Source organism: Hyaena hyaena, unplaced genomic scaffold (assembly GCF_003009895.1).
Source record: "Hyaena hyaena isolate Hyena2069 unplaced genomic scaffold, ASM300989v1 scaffold_298, whole genome shotgun sequence".
NCBI lineage: Eukaryota > Metazoa > Chordata > Mammalia > Carnivora > Hyaenidae > Hyaena > Hyaena hyaena.
Window position 1 is genome coordinate 605,407 of NW_024080927.1, and position 27,608 is coordinate 633,014.

At 36.9% G+C, this 27,608-nt stretch overlaps 1 protein-coding gene across 5 annotated transcripts in view; it reads right to left on the reverse strand.

Moving 5' to 3' along the window:
• RPS6KB1 (ribosomal protein S6 kinase B1) overlaps positions 1-27,608 on the reverse strand; it is a 39,331-nt gene that overhangs the window by 7,340 nt on the left and 4,383 nt on the right. Inside the window, exons 2-12 of one of the 5 annotated variants that reach the window (XM_039247322.1) lie at positions 21,162-21,211; positions 20,010-20,130; positions 18,764-18,832; positions 9,292-9,439; positions 6,848-6,905; positions 5,302-5,402; positions 3,427-3,517; positions 3,152-3,242; positions 2,551-2,658; positions 2,202-2,264; positions 1,941-2,018 (exon numbers count right to left, since the gene is read on the reverse strand). In XM_039247322.1, coding sequence (XP_039103253.1) covers positions 1,941-2,018; positions 2,202-2,264; positions 2,551-2,658; positions 3,152-3,242; positions 3,427-3,517; positions 5,302-5,402; positions 6,848-6,905; positions 9,292-9,439; positions 18,764-18,832; positions 20,010-20,130; positions 21,162-21,211 — 978 coding nt within the window. Of the gene's footprint in view, positions 1-1,940; positions 2,019-2,201; positions 2,265-2,550; positions 2,659-3,147; positions 3,243-3,426; positions 3,518-5,301; positions 5,403-5,982; positions 6,478-6,578; positions 6,652-6,847; positions 6,906-9,291; positions 9,440-18,763; positions 18,833-20,009; positions 20,131-21,161; positions 21,212-27,608 lie in introns of those variants that run through there. The other 4 variants (XM_039247323.1, XM_039247324.1, XM_039247326.1 and 1 more) reach the window with 4 other exon arrangements.

Consider the following 27,608-nt stretch of genomic DNA (forward strand, 5'->3'; position numbering starts at 1 on the left):
CCAGTTTCTTCAGTAAGTCCTCAGGAGAGGAATTCAGAGGGTGGTATTATCTACAGATGAAGAGAGAATTAAGAAATAAAATAACCAAACTGTATATAGACCATGATTGAATCATCACTGAAACAAACAGGGGGCAAAAGAAAACAAAAGAAACTGGGGAAATTATCATCACAACTAAAAAGCTGACAGCATAGCAGTTAGATTTATGTTTAAATAAAATGACCTGACAAACTGGACAATTGGTACATGAGGGTTAATTATCCTCCTTACAACTATATGTGAAAATTTTAAAGCAAGTCACTCTATACTCCAGGACCAAATTACCATCATCATCATTATCCTCCTCTTCCTCCACCTTCATCTCAAGAAACAGAAAATAAACTATCACACATTCTGAGGTGAGAGAAAGACAAGAACACACTAACTCATTTACTCATAAACATATTGTAATGGCTTGAGTTGTGTCCCCTTCAACACTCATATGTTGAAGTTTGAAACCCCAGTACCTCGAATGGAACCCTTGTTTGGAATGAGAGTCAATGAAGATGTAATCAGTTAAGATGAGATCATTTGGAACAGGGAAGATCCTAATTCGGTATGAAATAAAAAGGGAAAATCTGGACACAGATCTGCATAAAAGGAGAATGCAAACATAAAGGCAGAGATCGGGTGATGTGCCTACAAGCCAAGGACTGCCAAAGACTGTTTTATTAGCAAACCACCAAAAGCTCTAAGAGTGGCACAGAGTGAAAAAGAAGTTTCTCACAGCCTTCAGAAGAAACCAAGCCTGTCAACATTTTAATCTTGGCCATCTAAATCTCCAGAGCTATAATACAATAAACTTCTGCTTTAAGCCACCTAGTTTGTGGTACTTTGTCATAGCACAACCCTAGCAAGTTAATACACACACATGCTGTATTCTGAAGAAAAAATTTCCAGAAAATTCAATTCAAAATAAGGTTGAGTCAGAAGGTAACCACATTTAACTTGATGACTGTTTTGTTATGTATATATCATAAAAACGTTATATCACTATGCTGTATACCTGAAACTTATATAATATGTCAACCAAACTTCAATTAGAAATAAAAGATAAAATAGGGGCACCTGGCTCGCTCAGTCGAAGAGCATGAGACTCTTGGATCTCAGGGTTGTAAGGTCAAGGCCCATATGGGATGCAGAGATTACTTAAATAAATAAAACTTTTGTGGCACCTGGGTGGCTCAGTCGGTTAAGCATCTGACTCTTGATTTTGGCTCAAGTCATGATCTCCTGGTTTGTGGGATCAAGTCCTGCACTGTACTCTGCGCTGACAGCACAGATCCTGCTTGGCCCTCTCTCTCTGCCCCTCCCCTGCTCACATTCTTTCTCTCTCTCAAAATAAACATTTATAAGTAAATAAATAAAACATTAAAAAATTTTTCAAGAAAAAAAAATTACCCCACAAAAATAAAATAGGGTTGAACTAAGCAAGACAAAACAAAACAAAGCAAAAAAGTTCCAACTACTTCTTTAACTGTCTTTAACAACCAACTTAAAAATAGTTAATATAGGAGCACCTAGGTGGCTCAGTTGGTTTAGTGGCCAACTTTGCCTCAGGTCATGACCTCACAGTTTGTGGGTTTGAGCACCACATCGGGCTTTACATTGACAGTGTGGAGCCTGCTTTGGATTCTGTCTTCCTGTATCTCTGCCCTTCCCCTGCTTACACTTTCTTTCTCTCTCTCAAAAAGAAACATTAAGAAAAAGTTAATATAGTCATCAATTGCTCCTGGTAGTAGGTCCTTGAAAAGACTGAATAGTATAAAGAGTCTGAAGAGAGGATAAGCCAAAGATTACTGAATTGTTAATATAAACAAAATGTTTCTGAATGCTCTGAGATTTTCTTTTTCTAAAAAAGCACGAGGTCCTTCAAATTATATTCTTTCATGAGTACGCACCAACAGAGGTTTAAAGGGGGGCTCCACCTTCCGAGCCAGCAGTTCTTCCCAGTTAATATGCCTGAAGAATGGATGAGCCTAGAAAAAAGAGCGGAAAGAAAAGTCAAGGGGAACAGACCTCACTGGATTGACAAAGTAACTGCCTATTTGAAGTTACCAATCACAAAATAAGCTGTACTTTAAACAACTACATACAAGCTTCACAAATACGTAAAATTAGCACTATCTTCCCCTCAAACCGCCAAACAGGTCAATCCCTACTTGAACTTCTCCAGCATCCCCAGGACCAGCTCCAAGACGAGAAGCAGCATTTCTTTTCAGCAGCTTTAGGGAGGGGGAAAAAATTGATGAACCTTAGTCAAATTGATTATTTTTATTTATAAAATTTTCTTGTCTATATTGCTAATCTATTTTGAGAAAATATGGTTTATTAATAACTACTAAATACTGTTTATGAATAAAAAGAAAGAAAATCTTCAAATTTGTACTTTACCTGCAAAACTTGTAGGCTTTCTTTTTCAATATATGTGTATGATTCTTTATTCAAAATGTATATTCAATTATATCTATTTAAATCCCAGTAGTTGAGGCTTAATGTTTGGTGCCCTACCTTTTTAAGCAGATCTCTGGCTTCTTGTGTGAGGTAGGGAGGCAAATTGAGTTTACATTTGAGGATTTTGTCAATTGTTTTCTTCCTATTCTCCCCAGTGAATGGGGGCTAGGAGTAGAAGAGAGTGAGAAAAATCAGCATATAAAAAAAGTAAAATTATCAATTTCCTGAATTAGTTATGCATAGATATCAGAAATATATGCTGTGATTTGGGCTGACTGCTAAAGATCTGTAGTTTTTAAGCAATAGGACAGAAGAAACAGCAACATCCCAGAAGAAACTGGGTTTCCACTATTAACTCTGTGTGGTAATAGGTGAGCCATGTGATTATATGCTTTGCTTTCTCTAGTTATAAAATAAGGGCAGTACCTATTACACCTATTTCACAGGACTGCCATGACAGATCATTTGAACAAAAATGTTTTGAAAAGTAGAGGGGGCTAAAGTACTACTAATGAAGCACTATTAGCATGATTTTTTTTTTTTTTAAAGAACTCCATCAGTAACACTTTTAGAAAGCACACAAAAGGTCTCTTGCTATAATGATTTATAACTACTCAGCACAGACCAGAATACATGCAGCTTTTAACTGTGCACCTACTGCTCCAGTCAGCATGTCATACATTAATGCTCCCAAACTCCACCAATCCACAGCACGATTGTGGCCACTTCTCATCAAGATTTCAGGGGCCCTACAATGAGAAAAATAATGCGCCTAAAATATTCACCCATTTGCATATCATCTGAATTAGAATTTTAAAAACAATACATGGAACCAATTGGTGCTATAAAAAATATAGCACACTATTACGTAAGCCAGGTAAAAGTTAGCTATTACCCCCAAACCAGTTATATTTCTTTCAACATGCAGCTCACATGTATTCTATTGTTCCACAAAATGTGTGTGTGACTGTTCCATCATGAATAGATTCTTTGCATAGTCCAAAGTCTGTTAGTTTCACATGACCTACAATGAAAGATCATAGTATGATTATCGTGAGAATTCTAAGTATGTGCAGTGTTTGAATGCATCATACAAAACAATAATCTATGCTTCCATTTAAATATTTTTTTGAAGATACAAAGAACTAGCAAGGTGTCATCCATAAAATGAGATGATAACTCCCTAGGAGGCTAGCGCAGTCATCTTTTGCCAAAGATATAATCTACCTAGCAAAGGAAAAAAAGAGAAAAAACTAAAACAGCTTGTCCAAGGCTCCAGCTTTACCTATACCTAGAATCCTCTACCATCCTGAGAAAGTAGGCACTAGGAAAAATTCCTCAAAGTCTGGCTTAAGTATACAAACCCTAATAAAGATGCTGTACCTTTCAAACAGAGGTGTTAACACTGTACTTCGAATATATAACTTTTACCACAGTGAACTGTGTGGAGAGTTTTTTAAATGGTCTCAGAAAGTCACTGTAACAAGTTAGCTTATTCTGCCAATACTGCCAGTTCAGAAAAAGAAATGAAATTGCTACATGGCATGGGACCTTCATCTCTTACCCAGAAAGTAAAAAACTGACTACCTTACACAAAGAACATTTCAGTTCAAGTTTAGCTTTACTGAACTGTTATTAGAGATCTCGTGGTTCACAACCCCAGGGACCCGGTTTCAGAGAAGAGAAAAGGCAATGGCCTACTGATTCAAATGTAAATGTGTACTTTACTCTGATACAGAAGAAATATGAACATTATTTTCACAGAACCACCTGACACACTCAAGTTTATGGATCAAAGAAGTTAACTAGTCACTTCCCTATTCTATCCTTTGTCTTCAGAATCAGAATCCAGGTTTGGGGGGATGGGAGTAGAAGTGGGAGGGAGGGAAATACATAGATTCCCATGATATACTTGGTTAAGTACAGCATTTCTCCTAAAAAAAAAAAAAAAAAGAGAGAGAGAGAGACAGAGAGGGAGAGAGAAAGAAGGAAGAAAAAAAAAATCACAATTTGAAACGGATTTATACTAGCATCAGTTGTCCACACACGATCTCCCGTCCAAGAATCTGAAACTCTTAACTACCTCGGGTATCATTTTGTACACCTCAGGGGATCAGCCGTTGTTACCAGGCACCCCAACAGCCTCGTTGGCTGACTGAACTGCAAATTCTACACAGCCCATATTACTTTTGCATAAATCAAACTGTCTGTAGCAGCATGCAGTTGTAATCAAGACTCAGTCTGCTCTACCTACTGCTGCAGAGAATATTAGCTTTTCTGGTTTTTATGTTTGTTGTTACAAGCAGCAAGAATAAACTGATGCCTATAGTAAACATTTTCTTTCCCAGGCTATAGCAAATATCTTTGTTCAATTCTAACCCTTTCTTTTTTTACAGCATTATGAAAATTTATCATAAATAGTATTGCTTCTAATATTTATGTATTTTTATCCTTAAGGAAAACTCAACTTAAAGAGTTACGATTTACCTTCCAATTTAAGGAACAAGCCAAAATTAGAGTTTGGCTTTTGGCTTACCACATTATATGGAAAGATTTCAAAAGAATTACAAGCTATAAAGAGCAAGGATTAAACTGAAAGAGTTGAGTGGCCAATTATCCTTAACTCCCTTTAATCTCATCAATCACAAATACCTAAATACTCAGCAAGTATTATGATGCCATAAATTCTGAGGGAGGAATGTATTATAATAGATACATGACTATGGGGCTTTGAAAAATGACCATGACCTGTGTGGGAGGATTTTAAGATGATTATTTACTATAGAACTGTTTACAGTATATCTCCACCTTGGTGATTAAGCATGATATTCTCCGGCTTCAGGTCTCTGTAGATGATCCCCTTTTGATGTAAATGCCCCAAAGCCATGGAGATTTCTGCCAAGTAAAAGCTGGAAACAAAAGTGATTTTATAAAATTAAAAAGAGTAATATACTCAAAGCAGTTTATGTATGGAGCAAAATTCCTTGAAAGAAATAGACATGCACCAAAGACCAAATTAGTGGGGATGGGGGTGGGGATGGGGGAAAGAGATGGCATAGGAGGCTGCCAAAAGGCATGATGACATTTATGTTTCACTTATTTAGTGAAACTATAAAATGTTTAATTTCATCATTAAAACATACTGCTAAATTGCAAAGAAGTCCAGAATATGCCAAACTGTCACTGGTTTTGTTCTGTTGTAGGAATTGGGCCAATAGTCATTCACATCAAAGCAATTTTCTCCCACCCACCCCCAATTTAAAAATCCCACAGGACATAGGAACTTGTTATTCTCAGAGATCAAATCTTAGTTTCAAAAGATACCTTATAAATAACCTGACCCTGAGAAGCCCACTCATCCCTTAAAACAGCTGCTATTTATATACAGTTCATGCCCACAGTATCTGCCCTCCCTCTTGCCAGCCAGCCCACAACTATAAACTGTGTGACACTCAAATTTATCTACCTCAAAAGAATAAAGGGCTGAGTCAACCCTGTCTGGATTCGAAAAGCACAAGGCACTGCAATACTGGCTGCATAACAATGTTGCAATCCTGCAGATTACTCCAGGATGGAGAGGGTGTGTCCTAGAGGACTGAGGCAGTTTCACAGCCAGCAGGACCACAAACACAGCCTCCAACATGGCTCAGAGAGCCTCCTCCAAAAAAGGGCACTTCATCCCTAAGGCTCTTAAATGCAGCTTCTGTGTTAGAAAAGGCCTGAAATTAAACAATGGAATGCAGTTTGGTAATTAAGGTAAAAAAAAACATTTAAGTGTTTTCTATTCAATTAATGTGTAGGATAAACTGATTTATTGTTACCCAATACTGTCCTCTCACAAAAGGATGTGTATATTTTTAATTTGAAGCAGATGCCATCTTAAGAAATATAAGGGTAGATCCCATCCTGGCCATAGAATCAATCCACAGATGATGTGTGCCGGTTTATCACCTCCCTAAGACTGCACCTTGGGAACTGGAAAGTCTAAAAAAAAAGAGGAGATGATTTCTGATACTTTCCATTGTTCCACACATAAAGTTTCACCGGAAAACCACACTCACCCACAGCCAAGGCAGGCAGCTTACCAATTCAAGGAAAGAAAGCCCCAGTGAGAATGGTTCTGTTAGGAACTGGCGTGAAGAGCGTTCCACCCAAGGCCTGGGGGCAAAGGAATGATGTGACCTCCAAAAGCTGCCCCGTCCCATAGATGCTTCTCCCCCTTGAAGTCCTGTGTGACTGACTGGCTCCAGAACAATTTATTGAATCATTTGGCTGCCCACAGTGGGAATAGGGCTTTGCTTTTAATTATGTGAATCATTACCTGAATCCATGCAACCACAAAAATTTCACTTACCAGGCTGTGTCTTCCATAAATATTCCTTCTCTTTCTAACTGCATAAATAATTCTCCTCCTGTAAAGAAAAGGAAAAGACATTAGAAATAAAACAATCTTCATTTCCAACCCATTTCTAACAAGAGGGCTGGGCTTCCCTTTTAACCATAATTTAAAGACATCAGCTCCTTAAAAATAAAAAAAGAATCCTAAAAACTATAGATTTAAAACTAAGTCTTCAGGATTCTATTTTTAGCAGAGTTCTTATTCTTATGTAAAATATGTAGGTTTTGGAATTCCAGGTTTTACATATAAAAACTTCAAGATAGTTATAGATTCCAGACCTGAGGTTATAAAACTCTTGGTTAAAGTTTCTCTAACAGCTTACCCTAAGCAGAAAAATGTTAGTATATAATTGAGCCACCTTTACAAATTAAAATTAACAAATGCCCTTATTCCATATTTTTGGAACTCTTAATCTAAAGAAACCTGGCAGCAGCTTTGTTAAAAGCATGGCACTATTGTGAATATTAAAGTAAGTAATGATAATAAAGAATTATATCCCACTGAGTAATCTTAGAATCCACAGGTCCGCAATGATGTAAATCAATGAAGAGATCAATATATTTCTTAAAAGGGAGAGAAGGGAAAGTTCTTCATTACAGTAAAATGCTAAATAATAAATGAATGAGGCATGATGGAATAAGAAAAATCAGTTGGCAATCATCACAGTTAAGTGTTTCAAGCAAGAATCAATGAATGCTAAAACTGTATGTAAAAGTTTGATGAGAGACAGATATTTAAATAATCCAGAAGTATCTCAAGATACTTATTCATCACAAAGGGAAAACTTCACCAGGGGAAAAAACTGGCAGACATCACCTTATACGTGATGAAAGTTAACATCAACAGTAATGGGACAAAGATATAAATATCATGTACCTCCTGATCTAACAGAGAAGGACAGTGTCACTTCGATGGTCCTCCCAAAAATGCATGACCTGAATCTAATCTTGAGGAAACATCAGATAAGCCCAAATTGATGTGTTCTACAAAATTACTGTCCTATACTCTTCAAAAATGCTAAGGTCAAGAAAGACAAAGAAAGAATGAAGAACTGTTCCAGATTAAAGGAAACTGAGAGATATTACTATATCAATGTTAATTTCCTATTTTTGAACCTTTTAACAGAGTTAAGTAAGATACTGTCATTGATTTCAGAAAATATACACTGAAGTATTTAGAGGCAATGGAAAATCATGTCTGCAACTCTCTTGAGCAGTCCAGAAAAAAAATGTATATACACATACGTGTGTGTGTGTATAGATGTATATACATATACATGTGTAGAGATGTATATACACATACACACATACATATATATACACACACACGCACACATGCATATACATACACATAAAGAGGGAGAGAAAAAGGATGAAACAAAACTGGTAAAATGATAACACTTGGGGAATCGAGGTGAAGAGTGTGAGAAGTCTTTGTACTATTTCTGCAACTCTTCTGTGTAAATCTGAAATTATGTCAAAATAAAGTTACCAAAAAATGAAAAAAATGGCAACTGTCACATAAAAGTTAACTAAATTCTGCAGCTTTCTGTTCCATGTTACAGACTATTGTGAAATTTGTTATTCAGAAAACTCACATGTGTTTGCAGGAAATAGATACTTGTGACCTAGAAATGATAAGGAAGCAACAAGTTTCTAGGAGGCGATAAACCCTAGAAACTGGATGTTTTCCAATGTAAACTGCATAGTCTATCAAAAAAGCTACATTAAACCAAAAAATTCTTCTCTTTAGAGATGCAATTCCAAAAATATTCAGTATCTTAAACAATACTCTCAATAAGTTTTCCACTTCAATTTAGAAAAAATGCTTTGATGATTCATGTAAATTATAGTTTCTTACCCAAGCGTAGTCAATGTGATGGTTCTCTATCAATTAGGTGTTTTTATTTTATGTAATTGGTTACAAAGGGATAAGAATTAAAACAAAATTTTACAGGGGCGTCTGGGTGGCTCTGTCGGTTAAGCATCCAACTTTGGCTCAGGTCATGATCTCATGGTTCATGGGTTTGAGCCCCGCGTCGGGCTCTGTGCTGACAGCTAGATCTGAGCCTGGAGCCTGTTTTAGATTCTGTATCTCCCTCTCTCTCTGACCCTCCCCTGCTCACGCTGTCTCTCTCTCTCTCTCAGAATTAAATAAAACCATTTAAAAAAAAAAAGATAAAATTTTACAGATGGGAAAAAAAATTTAACCTTTAAAGTTTCCTTCATATTTTTCTGCAAAAAGAAACATTCAGTCACATCTGAATTCCTATGTCAATGTACTTGTCAATTTTAAGAATATTTAATCACATTGGGGAAAAGCATTTTTCCACTGGAAAATAATTTTGACCCAGTTTCTGGAGCAAATGCAAATAATTACACCAAACTGAGTGTACTGACCGCTGAGATACTCAAGGATGAGGTAGAGTTTTCCACCGGTCTGAAAGGCATAAATTAAATCCACAATGAAGGGATGCTTTACTTCCTCCAGAATATTCCGTTCTGCTTTTGTATGAGCTGTATCTTTAGCATTTCTTACTATCATTGCCTAAAGGAAAAGAGATGATCTATAAGAACATAACAGTAGACATTTTTATTCTATAGTATCTGGAAAATCTATTTTGTGCTTTTCTTGCCAATATTAAACTATTAATCATAGTTCCCACTAAAGACAAAGATAGGAATAATGGAAGCCATTCACTTCTCATAAACATCTGCACTGTCTAGACTCTTTGTGGTGAACATGTAAATGAAAACCTAAAGATACTTTTTAAAAAAATGAAAACAGATCAAGTTTATTCATATATTCACTAACTGTTGAATGTCTACTATACTCTAGGCTCTGGAATAAGAAAGCAGAACTAATAGAAGTCTCCAGCCTACAGGTGTCTGGAGTCCCAGGGAAGAGAGAGAAGTCAATGTAGGTAAGCACAAGATACTACAGAAGAACGGAGAACTGCACCTGACCTGGCAAGAAGTGTTTCTGGAGGTGGCAATACCTAAGGTGTATCATGAAAAATAGTTAAAATGAAATGTAGAGCATAAAAAAAGACATTTCCGGTGCAAAAGAGGCTTGACAGGACATGTCTAACAGAAGTAGTTCAGTATGGTAAGAAGTGGCTAGAGATTAGGCTGGAGATGTAGGTGGAGACCAGGAAATATAAGACCTAGGCATCCAGGCAAAAGTATTTGAATCTTAGAGGCACAAGAGAAATATTAAGTTTAGGGAGATGAACAACCCTTAGCTTTAAGACAGTTTTAGTAGCAGTGTGGAGTTTTAGGGAAGAAATAAGACCAATTAGGAGACAAGTACAGTAAACTAAGCAAAGTAAGACCTTAGGTAGAGTCTTACTGTAACTAAGAAAATAAAGTTGGTGGAAAAAGATAAAGATGCATCATCAGCACTTGCTGACTAGGTATGAAAAGAAATAATGATATGATTTCTGCATAAGTCATAGGATAGATAATGGTTATCATTCAATAACAGGGAATAGAAGTCAAGAAAAAAGTTTTGGGAAAAATGATGTATTGTTTTAGACATGTTAAGTCTGTCTAAATTATAGGACTAAGTTCTGGTATATGTAACATGAAAAAGCATATACACAGGTTATCAGTTGCAAAGTGGAAAGTTGGAAACAACGTAAATGCCCATGCACAGAATACTGACTACCCAATGTGTAAAAGAATGGGGAATATCTCTATGAAAGCAAAGTGCAGGGGTAGCTGGGTGGCTCAGTTGGTTAAGCATCCAACTTCAGCTCAGGTCATGATCTCACAGTTTGTGGGTTCAAGCCCCGCATCGGGCTCTGTGCTGACAGCCAGCTCAGAGCCTGGAGCCTGTTTCAGATTCTGTATCTCCCTCTCACTCTGACCCTCCCCTGCTCATGCTCTCTCTCTCCAAACTAAATAAAACATTAAAAACAAATTTTTTTTAATAAGAAAAAAAGAAAAAACAAGGTGCAAAAGAGCATATATAGCATGGCAGTATCACAGTATGTTACCTTTTGCGTATGAAAGGGGATGTAAGAATATATATATGTATCTCCTTGTATCTTTAATAATTAACACAACTACGATAAACCAAATGCTAATGACAAGTAGAAAGGTAAGAAAGGATATCAGACTTCTCAGTATATCTTCTGATAAAATCTCAAATGTTTAGCATTCATTTTTTTTTCTGTGATTATAAAATGGAGGTTTTTGAATTCTGAACCATGTTAATGCTTAATACATTCCAAAAGTAAAATTAAATCAACAAGGTTGGGGGAGGAAAATAAAATTGAACACAACAGAAATACAAAAATATAACTAAATATTATACTGACAATTTTATTACAGGAGAAAAATGATATTTAAATAACCTTACACTGCAATCTTAATGACGTATGTAAGCCTAACAAAAATTGTAAAGAAATCTTAAACCACACTTAGCAGGTTTGTAACCGCTGGTAGTATCCGCATTATATTTCTCAAACTATTAAGCATGTATTGAACAACTGAGCAAATGAGTAAATTTATTGATGTTGCTACCAGGCTTCTCACTGTGGAAAAACAGAAATGCAAATATGGATTGAGAGAAGAAAAGCCCTATGGAACTGGACTGGAATTAGGGATATCAATTTGAAGCCATGATTTAAAAACAAAACAAAACTTCTTTGCTGTATCCACTGAAAGAGCCAGAAACAATGACACCTTAGTTGTAAGGAGCATAGCTGACACCCAGATATTGGTTTCTCCACCAAAAGAAACCAGAGTTCCTTAGAGAAAAAGATCGTTCTAAGCCAGGGTCAGGGAAAGTGCAAGGTAAATCTGGAGCACTCTATTATACCAGGAAGTACTAAAAAACTGACAAAATACATCTAAAGAACATAAAAGCCATCTTAATAGCTCTCTAGCAAAATTTGAGACAATTTGAGAACCAAAATGAATAATGAAATGGATAACACACTAAAAACAAAAAGTATATATTGACTCTTAAAATTAAATTTAAAAAAGGAAGTATGAAAAACTTTTTTATAGAAGAATGACAACTAATACAGAAACAAAATGATAAAAATAGAAAAGTCTCCATTCTATAATCACACTAGTAATATCTGATTTGGGTAAGAAACAAAGGATGATAAAACTACTGGGTAAAAGATTATTAGGATAGGTGTGCCTGGCTGGCTCGGTCAGTGGAGCATGCAACTCCTGGTCATGAGTTCGAGTCCCATGTTGGGCACAGGGATTACTTTAAAAAAATTATTAGCATAGACTATTCATATCCCTCAATAGTACACCATAGATGCTTATTAATTTAGGGGTGCCTGGGTGGCTCAGTCAGTTTAGTGTCCGACTTCAGCTCAGGTCATGATTTTATGGTTCATGGGTTCAAGCCCTGTGTCAGGCTCAGTACTGACAGTTTAGAGTCTGGAGCCTGCTTTGGATTCTGTGTCTCCCTTTCTCTCTGCCCTTCCCCTACCGTGCTCTGTCTCTCTTTGCTTTCAAAAGTAAATAAACATTAAAATTTTTTTTTTAATAAATAATTTCAAAGGGAAAAGGGTACCTGCACTATGGAAAGTCTGTCAGACACTACCTTAACCAAGTGATCAAACTCAATTTTACCATAAACAGGATAGAACAACATATAGTACTTCCTGAGCCCATGCACCAAGGACATAATACTCCTGCAAAAAGTACTTAACCTAAATTTAAAATGTATGTGTTTTCATAAGTAAACAATGAAATATATCCAAATTAAGGGATACTGTGCAAAACAACTGACCCAAGCTCTTACATATGAAAATGCCCTTATTTTTTAAGAGATATAGAAGCTCCTGGGTGGCTTAGCCAGTTAAGCGTCTGACGCTTAATTCTGGCTCAGGTCCCACAGTTCATGAGATAGAGTCCCACATTGGGCTGACAGCATGAAGCCTGGTTGGGATTCTCTCTGCCCCTCCCCCACTTTCTCTCACTCTCAAAATAAATATACTTAAAAAATAGAAATTAAAGAAAGAGTGAAACACCATGATAGCTAGAATTAACTTTCAAATTTACAGCAAAAAAATAAAAATTTTGAATTTACATAAATATACATATACATGGAAGGGATGAAGAAAGTAGGGGTAGACAAAGAGAACATGGCAAACTTAATTGCTGTTCACTGTACTATTCTTGCAACTCTTTGGAAAGTTTGAAAAATTTTAAAGATACATTAGTTTTTAAACCTCAGGAGGTTTGAGGGTTTTTTTTTTAAATTTATTTATTTTGATAGCAAGAGAGACATGAGGGGTGGGGTGGAGGCAGAGAGGGAGAATCCCGCAAACAGGCTCCGTACTGACAGAGGCTCGAACTCATGAACCGTGAGATCATGACCTGAGCCAAAACCAAGAGTCGGATGCTTAACCAACTGAGCCACTCAGGCATCCCAGTTTGAATTTTTTAAGTAAGAAATTCTGAGAAAGTCTGAAAGCAAAAGACTAAGAGATAAGATGAAAAATTAATAAAGTAGAATCACAGAAGTCAAGGAAACAGTTTCAAAATGGTGTGTTCAATAGCTTCAATACAACAGAGAGCTACATTAAAGATGAATAAAGACCACCGGATTCAGCCATTAGGAGACTGGTGGTGACATAGGGGACAAGACTTTCATGAAACCATAGAGTCATTAAGTCAAAATATATTGAGTTTTAAAAAAAAGCAATAAAACATGACTTCTCAAGAAACTCAACTATGAAAGGCAAAGAGAGTGGAAGCTATAGGGAGACTGTACGAAGGAAGGATTTGTTTTACTAAATATGGCAAAGAGATAAATATATTTAAACAAAGAAAGAAGTTAGGAGAGAGGATGGAAAGAGAGAAAGAAGTGACAAAGACCCCATATAGGCAGACAGGGATGAGATCCAAAACATAAAGAAAGGGCTTAGCCTTGGAAAGGAGGAAGAATACATCTCCCACTAGCACTGGAAAGAAGGAAATAAAGACAGGTGAAAATGCAGATTAATATAGTATTAGGGGTAGGGATCAGAACAGGAAGTGGAAGGTAATGACATGTGCCAGCCTCAAATAGGAAGAGAAGCAGTCTATTAAAAGAGGAAAGAGAGACTAATAGCAAAGTTGTAGAGAATGGAATGAGTTATCTAAGGACATGAAAAAAAACAGTTGATGAGTAACTGAGAGTCCAAACAGGTTGGGGACTATGAATTTGTTCCAGCAGCAATCTACAAGTTTGTGTGGCTTCTGCCAGCAATGTTCCAGCAGCTGAAATACAGGAATAAAGGAGCATTAACAACTAAATTGATTAAGATTAGGACTTTCCTAAACATAAGGTCAATGGGACTAGCAAGTGACTGAAATGGCAGATTATGCTGATTAGGCTGGATTCAAAATAAAGTGAAATAAGAAGGGGATTAAAAACTTAGGAAAAAACCAAAAAGGCCAAAGGACTAAAAGATTTAGGGTCAAAGACCAGGTATTGTGGGAATAAAGAAGCAACAAAGTTATTGTTGGTATTATAACCCAATACTTCAGAGGTGGGGAATACAGCCATGGAGGTTGGTAAAGCAGAATGGATGTAAAAGCTGACAGAGTTGAGATCAAGGAATTGGAAAGCTAGGCCATGGATTACTTACTTAATACAAGGAGAGTGAAGACATCCAGGATGGCAAGGCTTAGGAGTGAAGAAAAAAGATAAAAGATGAGAGATGCTCCAACCTCAAAGTAGAAAGGATGTTGACCACAGTATAGAAGAGAAATGGTAACAATAAGCTTATCAATTGTTTCCTTGAATTATATAGTAAGCAGAGTGATAGGCAGAGACTACATTTGCCTCAAACGCTAACTCCTAGTATCTAGCATAATGGCTGGCACACTGCTGGTTTTCAATTGATTCAATAAAAGAAGGAATGGAAGAAGTATGACCAATCTGTAAACCACAAGCCTTCAGCCAAAGGGTCTAAAATTTACAGTGTGGTCTGAACTAATGCCATAGGCAATAGTATTTTGCTTCCAGGATACATTTTTGTTGCAACTGGTAAGAAAGAGAAATAGTCTTTTCCTCAACATTCCACTGTGAGAAAACACCCAAATGGTACTATTCCTGTAAAAAAAAATCCCAAGAGAATTGATAAATGCAGACAGACTGTCCAAATGCACACCTCATTTAAGATAAAGAGATACCTGGTTCTTTCTACTTTGATTTCATCTTCAAGGATGGAAAGAGATATGTTTTTACCACATACCGAGTTCAGGAGCATGAGTATGCTTTGCTTCCAGGATAATAAAGTCAGAATAAAGATACTCAAAGGCAGCACACAGTCATCTTATCTAGTCAGGAATCAAAATTATGGACTTAACCTTTGCAATCTCTTTCATTATTTACCCAATGAGCTTATTTTCAGGGACGACAAGGAAAAAATGAGACAGTATCTGATTCTATAGCCAAGCTTAGGGAAAGAAAACCCGGAGACTGGGAGGGAGTGCTAAGCAAAAGGAGAGGCAAGCAAGTTAGGTCTTAGAAACCTGGGCCCAAAAAAGAAGGTCTGACATTTAGCAATAATTAAATCTATGGATTTCCTAATATACTGCACTCATCTACCATCAGTAAAAAAAAAAAAAAAAACAACATCCTCTTCCTTTCATTAAAGATACCCATACCAGAAACATACTTCACTCAAGATAGAATTAGGACTAATTATGGTCAGCCCTGATTATAAAATATATTGAAAGGAATAAATTAACCTAAGAATCTTGACCAGTACTTCTTTCAACATTTCGAGAACAAGTATTATTACACTGTCTCCAAGTCTATACCTAACAGGTTTTACAGATCAAACAATGATTAATCTCAATGTTTCCAATGAGAAAGCCAAACAGTAGATTAATTCTGACTTATTGATACAGAAACTGATGTTCAGAATACCTAAACTGCTGGACCACCTGGGTGGCTCAGTTAAGCGTCCAACTCTTGATTTTGGTTCCGGTCAAAATCTCACAGTTTGTGGGAATTGAGTCCCGCTGACAGGGCAGAGCCTGCCTGAGATTCTCTCTCTCCCCTCCTCTCTGCCCCTGCCCTGCTCACACGCAGGGATGCACCCTCTCTCTTAAAATAAATAAAACATTAAAAAAAAAAAAAAAAAAGAATATCTTAACTGGTTCTTTAAGACAATCACCGGGGCAGGGCACCTGGGTGGCTCAGTCAGTTAAGTGTCAGATGTCAGCTCAGGTAATGAGCTCACTGCACTTGAGTTTGAGCCCTGTGTTAGGCTCTGTGCTGACAGTTCAGAGCCTGGAGCCTGCTTCAGATTCCATCTCCATCTCTCTCTGCCCCTCCCAGATGTCTCAATCGCTCTCTCTCTGCCTCTATCTCTCAAATATAAATAAACATTAAAAAAAAAAAAAAAGAATCACCAGAAGCGCCTGGCGGGCTCAGTTGGAAGAGTATGGGACGCTTGATCTTGGGATCATGAATGCAAGCCCCAAGTTATGTAGAGATTATTTAAACAAACATTAAAAAAAAAAAAAAAAAAAGGACAATCACCAATGAAGTTGTGGTCATAACATTTGTTCCTCACCTTTAAACGTAGTAAGTCATGCATACTGCTTATGTAAAAATCAGTTAGAAGATAAAGACCAAAGTATTACAAACCCTATAATTTTTGTTAAAAGTCCCTTTGATTATCTTTTAATAGTTTTCCACTAAGACTTGTTTTAAGACAGTGTGATCTTTTCAGAAATCAGTCCCAAACAAAAAGAACAAGAAACCAAACACACATAATCCTTTTTCAATAAAACTAGAAAATGCATCTAACTCCACACCTCAAAAGGTGAAAATAGAGCAAAATAAAGCAATGGTACATGACTTAGTAGAGTAGGGTATTATCAAGTCTAAATGTCTGCACAAAGAAGTTAACTCAAAAGAAGTTGATTTCATCTACAGAACCCTAACAGGTTCAAAATTAGAGACAAAAATAAAAAGCAAGAAGAAAAAAAATATGAGTCATTAGAGACTACAGAAGGTGGAGGACTAAAAACAGGTAGATTGCTACCATTTGGAAAGGTATACTCTCCAGAAAGAGTGAAGGATCATAATGAAGTGCTAAAGTAAAAACTTGACTTCAGTGAAAGTCTGCATGCTGGAAAGGTAAGCTCTCCATCTCTTCTCTCTCATCCAGTTCCAGGGTACTTTTTCTAGGCAAAAGAATAGAGGCTCTTTCTCAGTACCAACTGACCTACAGACAAATATTTAGAGGTTTTCAGTCAGTTGCCAGACAACTACATGACTGTCCTATACACAGATGGAACTTCTGATCAGCTTTTCGGAGTTCCATTCTTAAATATAAATAATCAGCGAACAACACCAGACATCTAAAGAAGGCCTTTGATATAGAAAAGACTAAATCAAACTCAAAGAAAAAAGAAACTTAGAAAAGAGATACAATGCACAGAACAAAAGAACATTTGAAAGAATTATCATTAATACCTTCAGAGGAATAAGAAAAGATATTCTACTCACAAAAAAAGGATGCTATAAAAAGAACAGAGCTCTGGGTAACCACAAACATGATAATAAAAATCAGTAAAAGGATTAGAAAATAAATTTCTAGAAAAATCTCAGAAAGCAAACAAAAAGATAAAGAAATGGACAAATGGAAAAGGTAAGAAAAATAAATGACTCGTTCAGGAGGTCCAACATCTAAGTATAATTCCAAGAAAATAGGAGAGGGGGAAAATAGCAGAGACCATACAAGAAAATCTCCTAGGGCTGAAGGATTCAAATTTTTAAGATTGAAAGAGTAAAAATAAATAAAATAATAAGGATCAAAAACAAGATAATACATCACTGAAAAAACTTTAGGACAGAAATCAAAAGAAAATCTTAGATATCTTTAAAGAAAAACAGACCTCTAAGGAAACATGGGAATCAGTATGGCAAGGGAATCCTCAATAGAAACACTCAAGGCTAGATGGAAATTAAGCAAAATCCTGGATGAAAATGATTTTCAACTTCAAAACCACACCCAATCAAACTATAAGGGTATAAGGGAAATTTTCAAATATGCAATTATTTCCCAAAAATTTTACCTTCCTATACCCTTTCTCAGGGAACCACAAGTAGATGGTCACCAAAGGAGGGAACAAAGGCAAAAATGAAGAAAAAGGAAGATATGTGATGAAGGAAATAAAGAATCCAACACTGACAGAGCCAAGCAGATTCCAAAAGTTTGGTCAAAGTACAGTAACAACAGCTATGCCTAGAAAGCTACCGATACAGGCAGAACAGGGAACGGAAGGTTCCGATGGGTTATCTACAGGAAAATAAATGAAACTGACAGACTACCTAACAGAACGCTGGCTTGAACAGAGTTGTTGGAAGGTTTGAGAAGACAATAGTCTCAAAGAAAATGAAGCAAAGTAAGAGGATGGGGAGAAAGAAGAAGTTAGAGTGGAAGTCAAAACATAATTCTTAAACTGCTGAATTAAGTGATAGCAGGATATGCTTATTACTTAGAAATATGGAGACCAGAACACAGAGCCAAAAAGAGTTACCTCAGAGGAAAATTAAAAGAACTCTCCTTTCCACCTTCACCAAGCAGAAATAAAACAGGAATGACAATAATGAAACATATCATATTCTAAGAGGACTTACTGTGTTAGAAATACATTTTCTTGACTAAGAATTTTAGGCCAAAATGTGGGTTTTATAGCAATTAAGAATAAAGTTGGTGGGGGAAGGGGGGAACTCCTGGCTGGCTCAGTTGATGGAGCATACAGCTCATGATCTCAGGGTCATGAGTTCAACACCCACATTAGCTGTGGAGCATACTTTAAAAAAAAAAAAAGAGAGAGAGAGAACAAAAAGGGGTAGGGGAGAGAGGAGGAAAGAAGGAATCACCTTTTTAAGCACCTTCATGGCAAATATTTTCCCAGTATTTGCTCCTGTAACTTTTCGTACTTGAAAAACCTGAATAAAAAATACAAGTGTTTGTGTGTTATTAAAAGCTAAATATGCTAGCCACACTCCCTTAATTCCTATTTATAGGAAGCAAATGATACAATAGTTTATATTCTTACAGAAATTAGTAGCATAAAGTGTGCAAAAATGATGAACTAAAAGATTATATTAAAGATTTAGTAGTGAAACCTGCTATACAACATGAGGCCGTCCTGTTTGGTCTGCTCACATCTGGTGCAAAGTCGGTGACCATCCAATGATGAGCACTCTATATACCTTCATACATAAAATCCAAGTTTGCAGAAGCAGAACACCAAACTTAAAAATTATAAAATATATAAATTTCTTCCAGGAATGCCTCTGTCCTTGCTTCACACAAAACTTTAATAACAGTTGATAGGAATTACCATTTACCTATTCCTTAAAATGGCTAACTCTATAAAACATTATCATGCAACAGCTAAAATAATGTGAGATTCTAAGTGCATGTGTTGCACATTCAAGATAATTAGAACACATTAGAATATGTCCTTAAGCCTAAAAATAAACTACAAATGTCTTGCTATGAAAAAGTTAACACTACACAACAGCATAAATAGTCCTTAAACTGAATCCTAACTAATAAAATGTATCAAAATTCAATTTTTTGACAAAGAATAGCTAGGTATAAATTTTCTTAAGCAGAACAAAGTTCATAAATTAGAAAGCCTTGAGCAGAACTATGAAACTAAGAAGTTCTCATTTTTCTTCTCCCTTCTTATATTCTTCAGCTTCCCTAACTATTGCTCCAAATACAGCAAGTCAAAGAATACTCATTCAGATTTAGGTCTCAGTAACAATTTAATGTGCCATGCTTCTTGAAAGGAGTGGTTGTTAAGAGGATACTTCTAGGGGATACCATTTAACCAAAGGAAGGAAGCAATCCTCTAATAATAGACTTTGCCTGGCATAGTTGCCTATTTATTTATGCAACAAATATCGACTGAATGCCTATTAAGTGTCAGTCTTTTATGTGTATGGCGGTAGGAAGAGAACTTCTTTACATCCCTCAAATAATAGCACGTGAAGTGATCATATCCTCTGCTGACAGCTAGCAAACAAAGATTGAAGAAGACTACTGAACCAGGCCTTAACAATTAATCTACCCAAGACAGACAACAGCTCTCATTTCAGAAATTCTTCCTACCTTTCCATAGCCCCCTTTACCAAGTACCCGAAGTAGCTCAAAACATTCTGGTCTGATTTTTTCTGGCCCTCTGTTCACACTAGTTTCCGAAATTTCAAATTTCTCACAATGTTCCATGCCACTGGGAAGAAAAGCAAAACCAAAAGTAAATTCTCAACAAGTTAAACTACCTTTAATATACTGTATCTATAATCCAAATAAGTAAAAAGGAGAAGGTATGTAACAGCAAATTTACTACCAGTGCTCCGTAAACTAACGATTCAGTGACATAGTAGGTCAAGATTAGGATGGCTTGATAACTGTGTATCTGTTGGTTTACAGAATGTACTATTATTTATTTTTGTAAGCATCAAGCATCCCCAAACTAAGATAAATTAGAACAAGTTTATTACATTGACAAAGGAAAAAAGTCTTCTGCTTATTCTTATTTAGTTCATTCAAAATGTCTATGAAATTAGGTATTATCCAACTTCATTTGGCAACTTCAGAAAATCTGAGAACTTTCTAAAAATACCCAATTAGCTCAAGTCTCTGCTACAAAAAAATTCTTGCTAATAAAATGTATCCATTCATCTTTCCATATCTACTATTAGCTTGACTTAAAGACTCCAACACTGGCATTTATTTTGTCACCTAAATGCTTTTTATATGAGTGATCTCAGTCTCCCTTCCAATCTATGGTTTTTACCTAAGGGTGGGTACAGAGCAGATTAATCACCATAGTCACCGAAAAGAGCTTGACTAAAATGACTTTTGAGATTATACAAATCACTTTATAAATGATGTATTACAGGCAAAATAAGAGCATTTGACTTTGGAAGGCATTTCTAAAAATTTGACATTTTAGTTAGGAAAAAAAATTAAACAATAATTCCTAACCCACTAAGATTCATATTCCATATACTTTAAGTCAGAATGAATATCTTTTCCTCAAAATCTATATATGATCTCAAAACCCTAGATATGTTACTATATTGGTGCTAAATTCAATAAACCAAGTGCGTATGTATATTTATACACACACACACACACACATATACGACTAGATAATTAAGAACAGGTTATTTCAATCACATGATGGTTATAAACCAGAACTGATACAATCTACTTGTAAGAAAGAGAGCACAATAAAATCTTTTTACATAAACTTACAGTTCATATGGTCCAACTCCTCCATGGTCCATGCTTTCATTTAACTGACCCTGAAAAACATGTTAAAGTTTTAAAAATAAATAATCTCATAAACATAAAATCAAAATACTTAACGCTTCACTCTACTACTATAGGCAAATGAATAAATTAAGCCAGCTTAAAAATTCTCTGTACTTTAATAACAGGCAAATGTGATGAAAATAAGGTACACAGTAATATGGGGATTTTACTTTTAATTTTCTATGACAAGCTACAGATGCTACTTACAAATGGTCTACAAATAAAACCAGGTGTTAGCTCCTTTAAAAATTACATTTATTGGGGCACCTAGGTGGCTCAGTAGGTTGGGCATCCGACTTCAGCTCAGGTCATGATCTCACAGTCTGTAAGTTCGAGCCCTGCGTTAGGCTCTGTGCTGACAGGTCGGAACCTGAAACCTGCTTCAGATTCTGTGTCTCCTTCTCTCTCTGCCCCTCCCCAGCTCATGCTCTGTCTCTCTCTCTCTCTCAAAAATAAACAAACATTAAAAAAAATTTTTTAGTTACATTTATTCAGGGGAGCTTGGATGGCTCATTTGCTTATAGTTCTTGAGTTCAAGTCCCATATCAGGCTCCATGCTGACAGTGCGGAGCCTGCTTGGGATTCTCTCTCCCTCTTTCTGCCCCTCCACTGCTTCTGCTCTCTCTCACACACACAAGTTCGCGCTTGCTCGCTCTCGCTCTCAAAATAAACTCTAAAAAATCATTTATTAAAAAAATAAATTTTTGTATTATAAAGCTAAAGGCACCACATTCTGAGTTACTAGATCAAACGATTTTACACAAAGTGCTACTATGATATGGTTCTGAAACACAGAGTAACACAATGTTATAAACCTTATGTAACTACAACCTAAATAAGCCTAAGGTAACCACAACCAGTCCACAATACTGTAATGTATGATGTGGCTGATCAAAGCAAAATAATTAAGCACCACCCTCAAATTGTCAGGAGTCATGTTGGCCCAACATTCATTCCAAACACAGTATAAAGGGGTACAAATATACGCCAACAATGTATACACTAAGTAGTGTATACTTCTATACACTAACAATGAACAATTCAAAAATGAAATTAAGATAACTCTGTTCAGAACAGGGTAAGAATAAAACAACATCAATTAGAAAAAATTTATCAAAAGAAGTATAAGACTTGTACAGCTGATTAACTATAAAACATTGAATAAAAAAATTAAAGAAGGGTGCCTGGGTGGCTCAGTTAGGCGTCCAACTCTTGATCTCAGGGTCCTGAGTTCAAGCCCTATGTTGCGCTCCACGCTGGGTGCGGAGGTTATTTTAAAACAAACAAACAAACAAACAAAAAAAACCCTAATTAAATCAAAAGACATTCCATGTTCATGGATGTAACAACTTAATATTGCTTAAGACAGTTATACTAACCAAACTGGTCTACATATTCAACTCAATCCTATCAAAATCCCAGGTTCCTTCTTGCAGAAATTAACAAGCTGATCCTAAATTCATACAGAAATGCAAGGGACCCAAGTAGCCAAAACAATCTTGAAAAAGGATAACAAAGTTGGAGAACTGACATTTCCTGATTTTAAAATGTACTACAGGGGCACGTGGGTGGCTCAGCCAGTTTGAGCGTCCAACTTTGGCTCAGATCATGGCCTCAGAGCTCACAGGTTCGAGCTTTACGTCAGGCTCTGTGCTGATAGCTCAGAGACTGGAACCAGTTTCAGATTCTGTGTCTTCCTTTCTCTCTGCCCCTCCCCCACTCACACCCTGTCTGTCTGTCTCTCTCTCCCTCCCTCCCTCCTCCCCCTCTCCGGCCTCCTCTCTCCTCCTCAAAAATAAGCAAACATAAAACAAAATGTACTACAAAGCAACAGCAACCAAGACAATGTGGTACTGGGATAAGGACAGATATATAAATCAAAATAGAATTCAGAGCCCGGAAATAAACCCTTACATTAATGGCCAACTAATTCTTTACAAAGATGCCAAGAAAATAGGAAAGAGATAGTCTTCCAATAAATGGTACTGGGACATTTGGATATCCACATGCAAAAAAATTACTTTGGACTCCTACTTCACACCATACTAAAAAGTTAACTGAAAATTGATCACAGGCCTCAATGTAAGAGCTAGAACTATAAAACTCTTAAAAGACAACTCGGATGGAGTGAATCTTCATAATCTTGGGGTAGGAAATGATTTCTTAAGACATCAAAAGCACAATTAAAGGAAAAAAATTAACAAATTGGACTTTTTCAAAATTTAAAGCTTTTGCAGTTTAAAAGGCACTATCAAGGAAATGAAAAGACTACTGGGGCGCCTGCGTGGCTCAGGCAGTTAAGCATCTAACTTTGGCTCAGGTCATGATCTCACAGTTCGTGGGTTCGAGCTCCACATCGGGCTCTGTGCTGATAGCTAGCTCAGAGCCTGGAGACGGCTTCAGATTCTGTATCTCCCTCTCTCTATAACCCTCCCCAGCTCACACTGTCTCTCTCTCTCAGAAATAAATAAAACATTAAAAAAATTTTTTAAAAAGTGAAAGAAAACCCACAGAATAAGAATCTATGAGGGGCGCCTAGGTGGCTCAGTCTGTTAAGTGACTGGATTTCGGCTCAGACCACGATCTCACAGTTGGTGAGCTCAAGCCCTGTGTCGGGCCCCACACTGCCAGTGCAGAGCCTGCTTAGGATTCTCTCTTCCTCTCTCTGCCCACCCCTCTGCATGCATGTGTGCATGAGTGCTCTCTCTCTTAAGTATTTTATTATTTTTTTTTTAATGTTTTATTTATTTCTAGGAGAGAGAGAGAGAGACAGCGTGAGCAGGGGAGGGTCAGAGAGAGAGGGAGTCACAGACCGAAACAGGCTCCAGGCTCTGAGCTGACAGTCAGCACAGAGCCCGACGCGGGGCTCGAACCCACGAACCGCGAGATCATGACCTAAGCGAAAGTCAGACGCTTAACCGACTAAGCCACCCAGGCGCCCCAAATATTTTATTATTTTTTTAATGTTTATTTCATTTTTGAGAGAGAGAGTGTGCAAGAGAGCATGGGAGCATGAATGGGGGAGAAGCAGAGAGAGAGGGAAACAGAATCTGAAGCAGGCTCCAGGCTTCCAGCTGTCAGCACAGAGCCTGATGTGGTACTCGAACCCACGAACTGTGAGATCATGATAAGTGAGCCAAAATCAGACACTCAACTGACTGAGACACCTAGCCACTCCATGAATAAATATTTTTTAAAAAGAATACATGAAGAACTTCTACAACTCAAAAATTTTAAGTTCATAGCAGCACTCTCCACAATAGCTAAAACATGGAAAGAGCCTAAGTGTCCATCAACAGATGAATGGATCAAGAAGATGTGGTTTATCTATACCATGGAATACTACATGGCAATGAGAAACAATGAAATCTGGCCTTGAGGGTGTTATGCTGAGCAAAATAAGTCAGGCAGAGAAGGACAAATATCATATGTTTGCACGTATAGGAGGATTAGGAGGAACTTAAAAGAGGAACAAGGGGGAGAAGAAGGGGGGAAATGGTGGGGGAAAGGGAGAGAGGCAAACCATGAGAGACTCTTGAATGCTGACAAAAACTGAGGACTGATGGATATGGGGGGGAGGAGGGGATGGGCATGGAGGAGGACACTTGTGGGGATGAGCACTGAGTGTTATGTGGAAACTAATCTGACAATAAACTACTTGAAAAAAAAAAAAAATTTTAAGTAACCTAATTTTTAAAAAATCGTTTAGAATTTGTATAGGTATTTCTCCAAAGATACACAAATGGTCAATAAGCACATAAAATAATGCTCAACATCGTCCACCATTAAAGAAATGCAAATGTAAACCAAAATTATGCTGATATACACCCCTTCATATCCACTAGGATGGCTATAATTAAAAAGACAGAAAAATTAATTTGGCAATGAAGTAGAGAAATTGGAACACTCATATACTGCTGGCAGGGAATGTAAAATGATACAACCACTTTAATAGTTTGGCAGTTTAGGGGTATCTGAGTGGCTCAGTTGGTTAAGTGACCAACTCTTGATTTTGGCTCAGGTCATGATCTCACAGTAGTGAGAATGAGCCCCGTGTCAGGATCTGTGCTAACAGAGCTGTTGGGATTCTCTCTCTCCCTCTCTCTCTCTGTCCCTCCCCTAGGTGCATGTGTGGTCTCTCTCTAAATAAATAAATAAACTTAAGAAAATACTTTAGCAATTTCTTCAAAAATTAAACATAGACTTACCATAAGATACAGCAAATCTACTCCTAGGTATCCACCAGTAAAAATAAAAATGTATGTTCCACAAAAACTTGGGCAGCATTATTCACAACATTATTCAATAATAGCAGCATTATTCACAACAGCCAAAAAAGATGGGAACAACTCTAATGAACATCAACTGGTGAACCAATAAATAAAATGTGCTTGATACATAAAATGGAAAATTATTTGGCCATACATACATATATACTATGAAACAGATGATTTTCAAAAACATTAAACGAAAGAAGTCAGACACAAAAGTCTACATACTATATGATTCTATTTATATGGAATGTCCAGAAAAGGCAAATTTATAGAGATGGGAAATAGACCAGTGGTTGCCTGGGATAGAGGTGGCAATAAGGAGTGACTATAAATGAGTCTAGTTTCTTTCAAGAGTGATAGAAATGTTCTAAAGCTGGGGTGCCTGGGTGGCTCAGTCGGTTAAGCATCCGACTTTGGCTCAGGTCATATAGTCTAGCAGCTTGTGAATTCGAGCCCCAGGTTTGGCTCTGTGCTGACAGCTCAGAGCCTGAAGCCTGCTTTAGATTCTGTGTCTCCCTCTCTCTGTCCCTCCCCTGATCATGCTCTGTCTCTTAAAAATAAATAAATGTTTAAAAAAAATGTTCTAAAGCTAAAGTGTGTAATGGTTGTGCAACTATATACATAAAGAATACTCTTTAAAGCTATATTCTGTGGGGCGCCTGGGCGGCTCACTCTGTTGGGCGTCTGACTTGGGCTCAGGTTTGTGGGTTTGAGCCCCTCAGCAGGCTCTGTGCTGACAGCTCAGAGCCTAGACCCTGCTTCAGATTCTGTGTCTCCCTCTCTCTCTGTACCTCCCCCACTCACGCTCTCTCTCTCTCTCTCAAAAAATAATATTAAAACATTTAAAAAAATTTTAGGGGTGCCTGGGTGGCTCAGTCGGTTGTGTCCAACTTCAGCTCAGGTCATGATCTCACGGTCCTTGAGTTCGAGCCTCATGTGGGGCTCTTGACAGCTCAGAGCCTGGACCCTGCTTCATTCTGTGTCTCCCTTTCTTTCTGCCCCTCCCCCACTCACACTCTGTCTCTTCCTCAAAAATAAACATTTTTTAAAAAATTAATAAAACAAATTTTTTTAAAAGGTAAGATTTTAAGATTTTGTTGACAATTTTAGAACAATTCAAAAAATATTTAGGTGAATACATCTTTCTTCAAAGGTACCAGTACAGTCAAGCTGCACATAGAAAACTGATAGTATTCTTAAACAAGGGATGCTTAAATGCCCCCTAAACCACAAATTCCAGTGAAAATTTGCTCATGATGTGAGCAAGTCAGGATGAAACACTAGGGATGTATGTTTCAATATTGGACTGAGGCAAATGGAGGCAGGATCAAGGGAAAAAAAATTCTTGCAATTTCAACTTGATACAGTTTCTTCTGCGGGGGTGGGGGGGGAGTAAGGGTAGTTATGCTTTAAGGTTTTGTTTTTAGTTTTTTTCTCTCTGGTACTTTGCATAATCACCCACGATGGCTTCACTTTAAAGACAAAAGACTAACTTCTCTCACATGTGATAAAACCAGTAATATGTAATTGTTTTTACTTTAATGTTAGTTTTACTTAATTTTAAAGACCACAGAGTAGTTAACACTAAACCATGACTTTGAAGCCACCTAGAAAGATATGCCCTGTGGCTATGTCTCATTTCCGGAGCTAGCCAGCCCTGTATTACCACCTGCATCTATGTTTATAACTTCCTACTGTTACCTTCTGGAGAAGTATTTGAGGCACAATGCTTTTCTTATTACCTTTAGAAAAGTTTTCTATCAGAAGCATCAGGTTAATGTTATGTAACATATACGGACAACTCCCTTTCATAGGAAACTCTTTAGGTTTTATTTCTCTGTTTTAAGCTTTATGACCCATCTAATGCTTTTATTGTGTGCCACTATGATTGATAAGGTGAATCCTACTCAACTAAGGTACTATACAAGATATGATTCAAACCAGACCACCAGAATATTTCCACAGTTTTAATTAAAATTGAATATATGCCTAAAATCCAATGAAAAAGAGCACATTTTTTTTTGTTTTTTTATTTATTTCTGAGAGAAAGAGAGAGGGACAGCATGAGCAGGGAGGGTCAGAGAGAGTAGGAGACACAGAATCTGAAACAGTC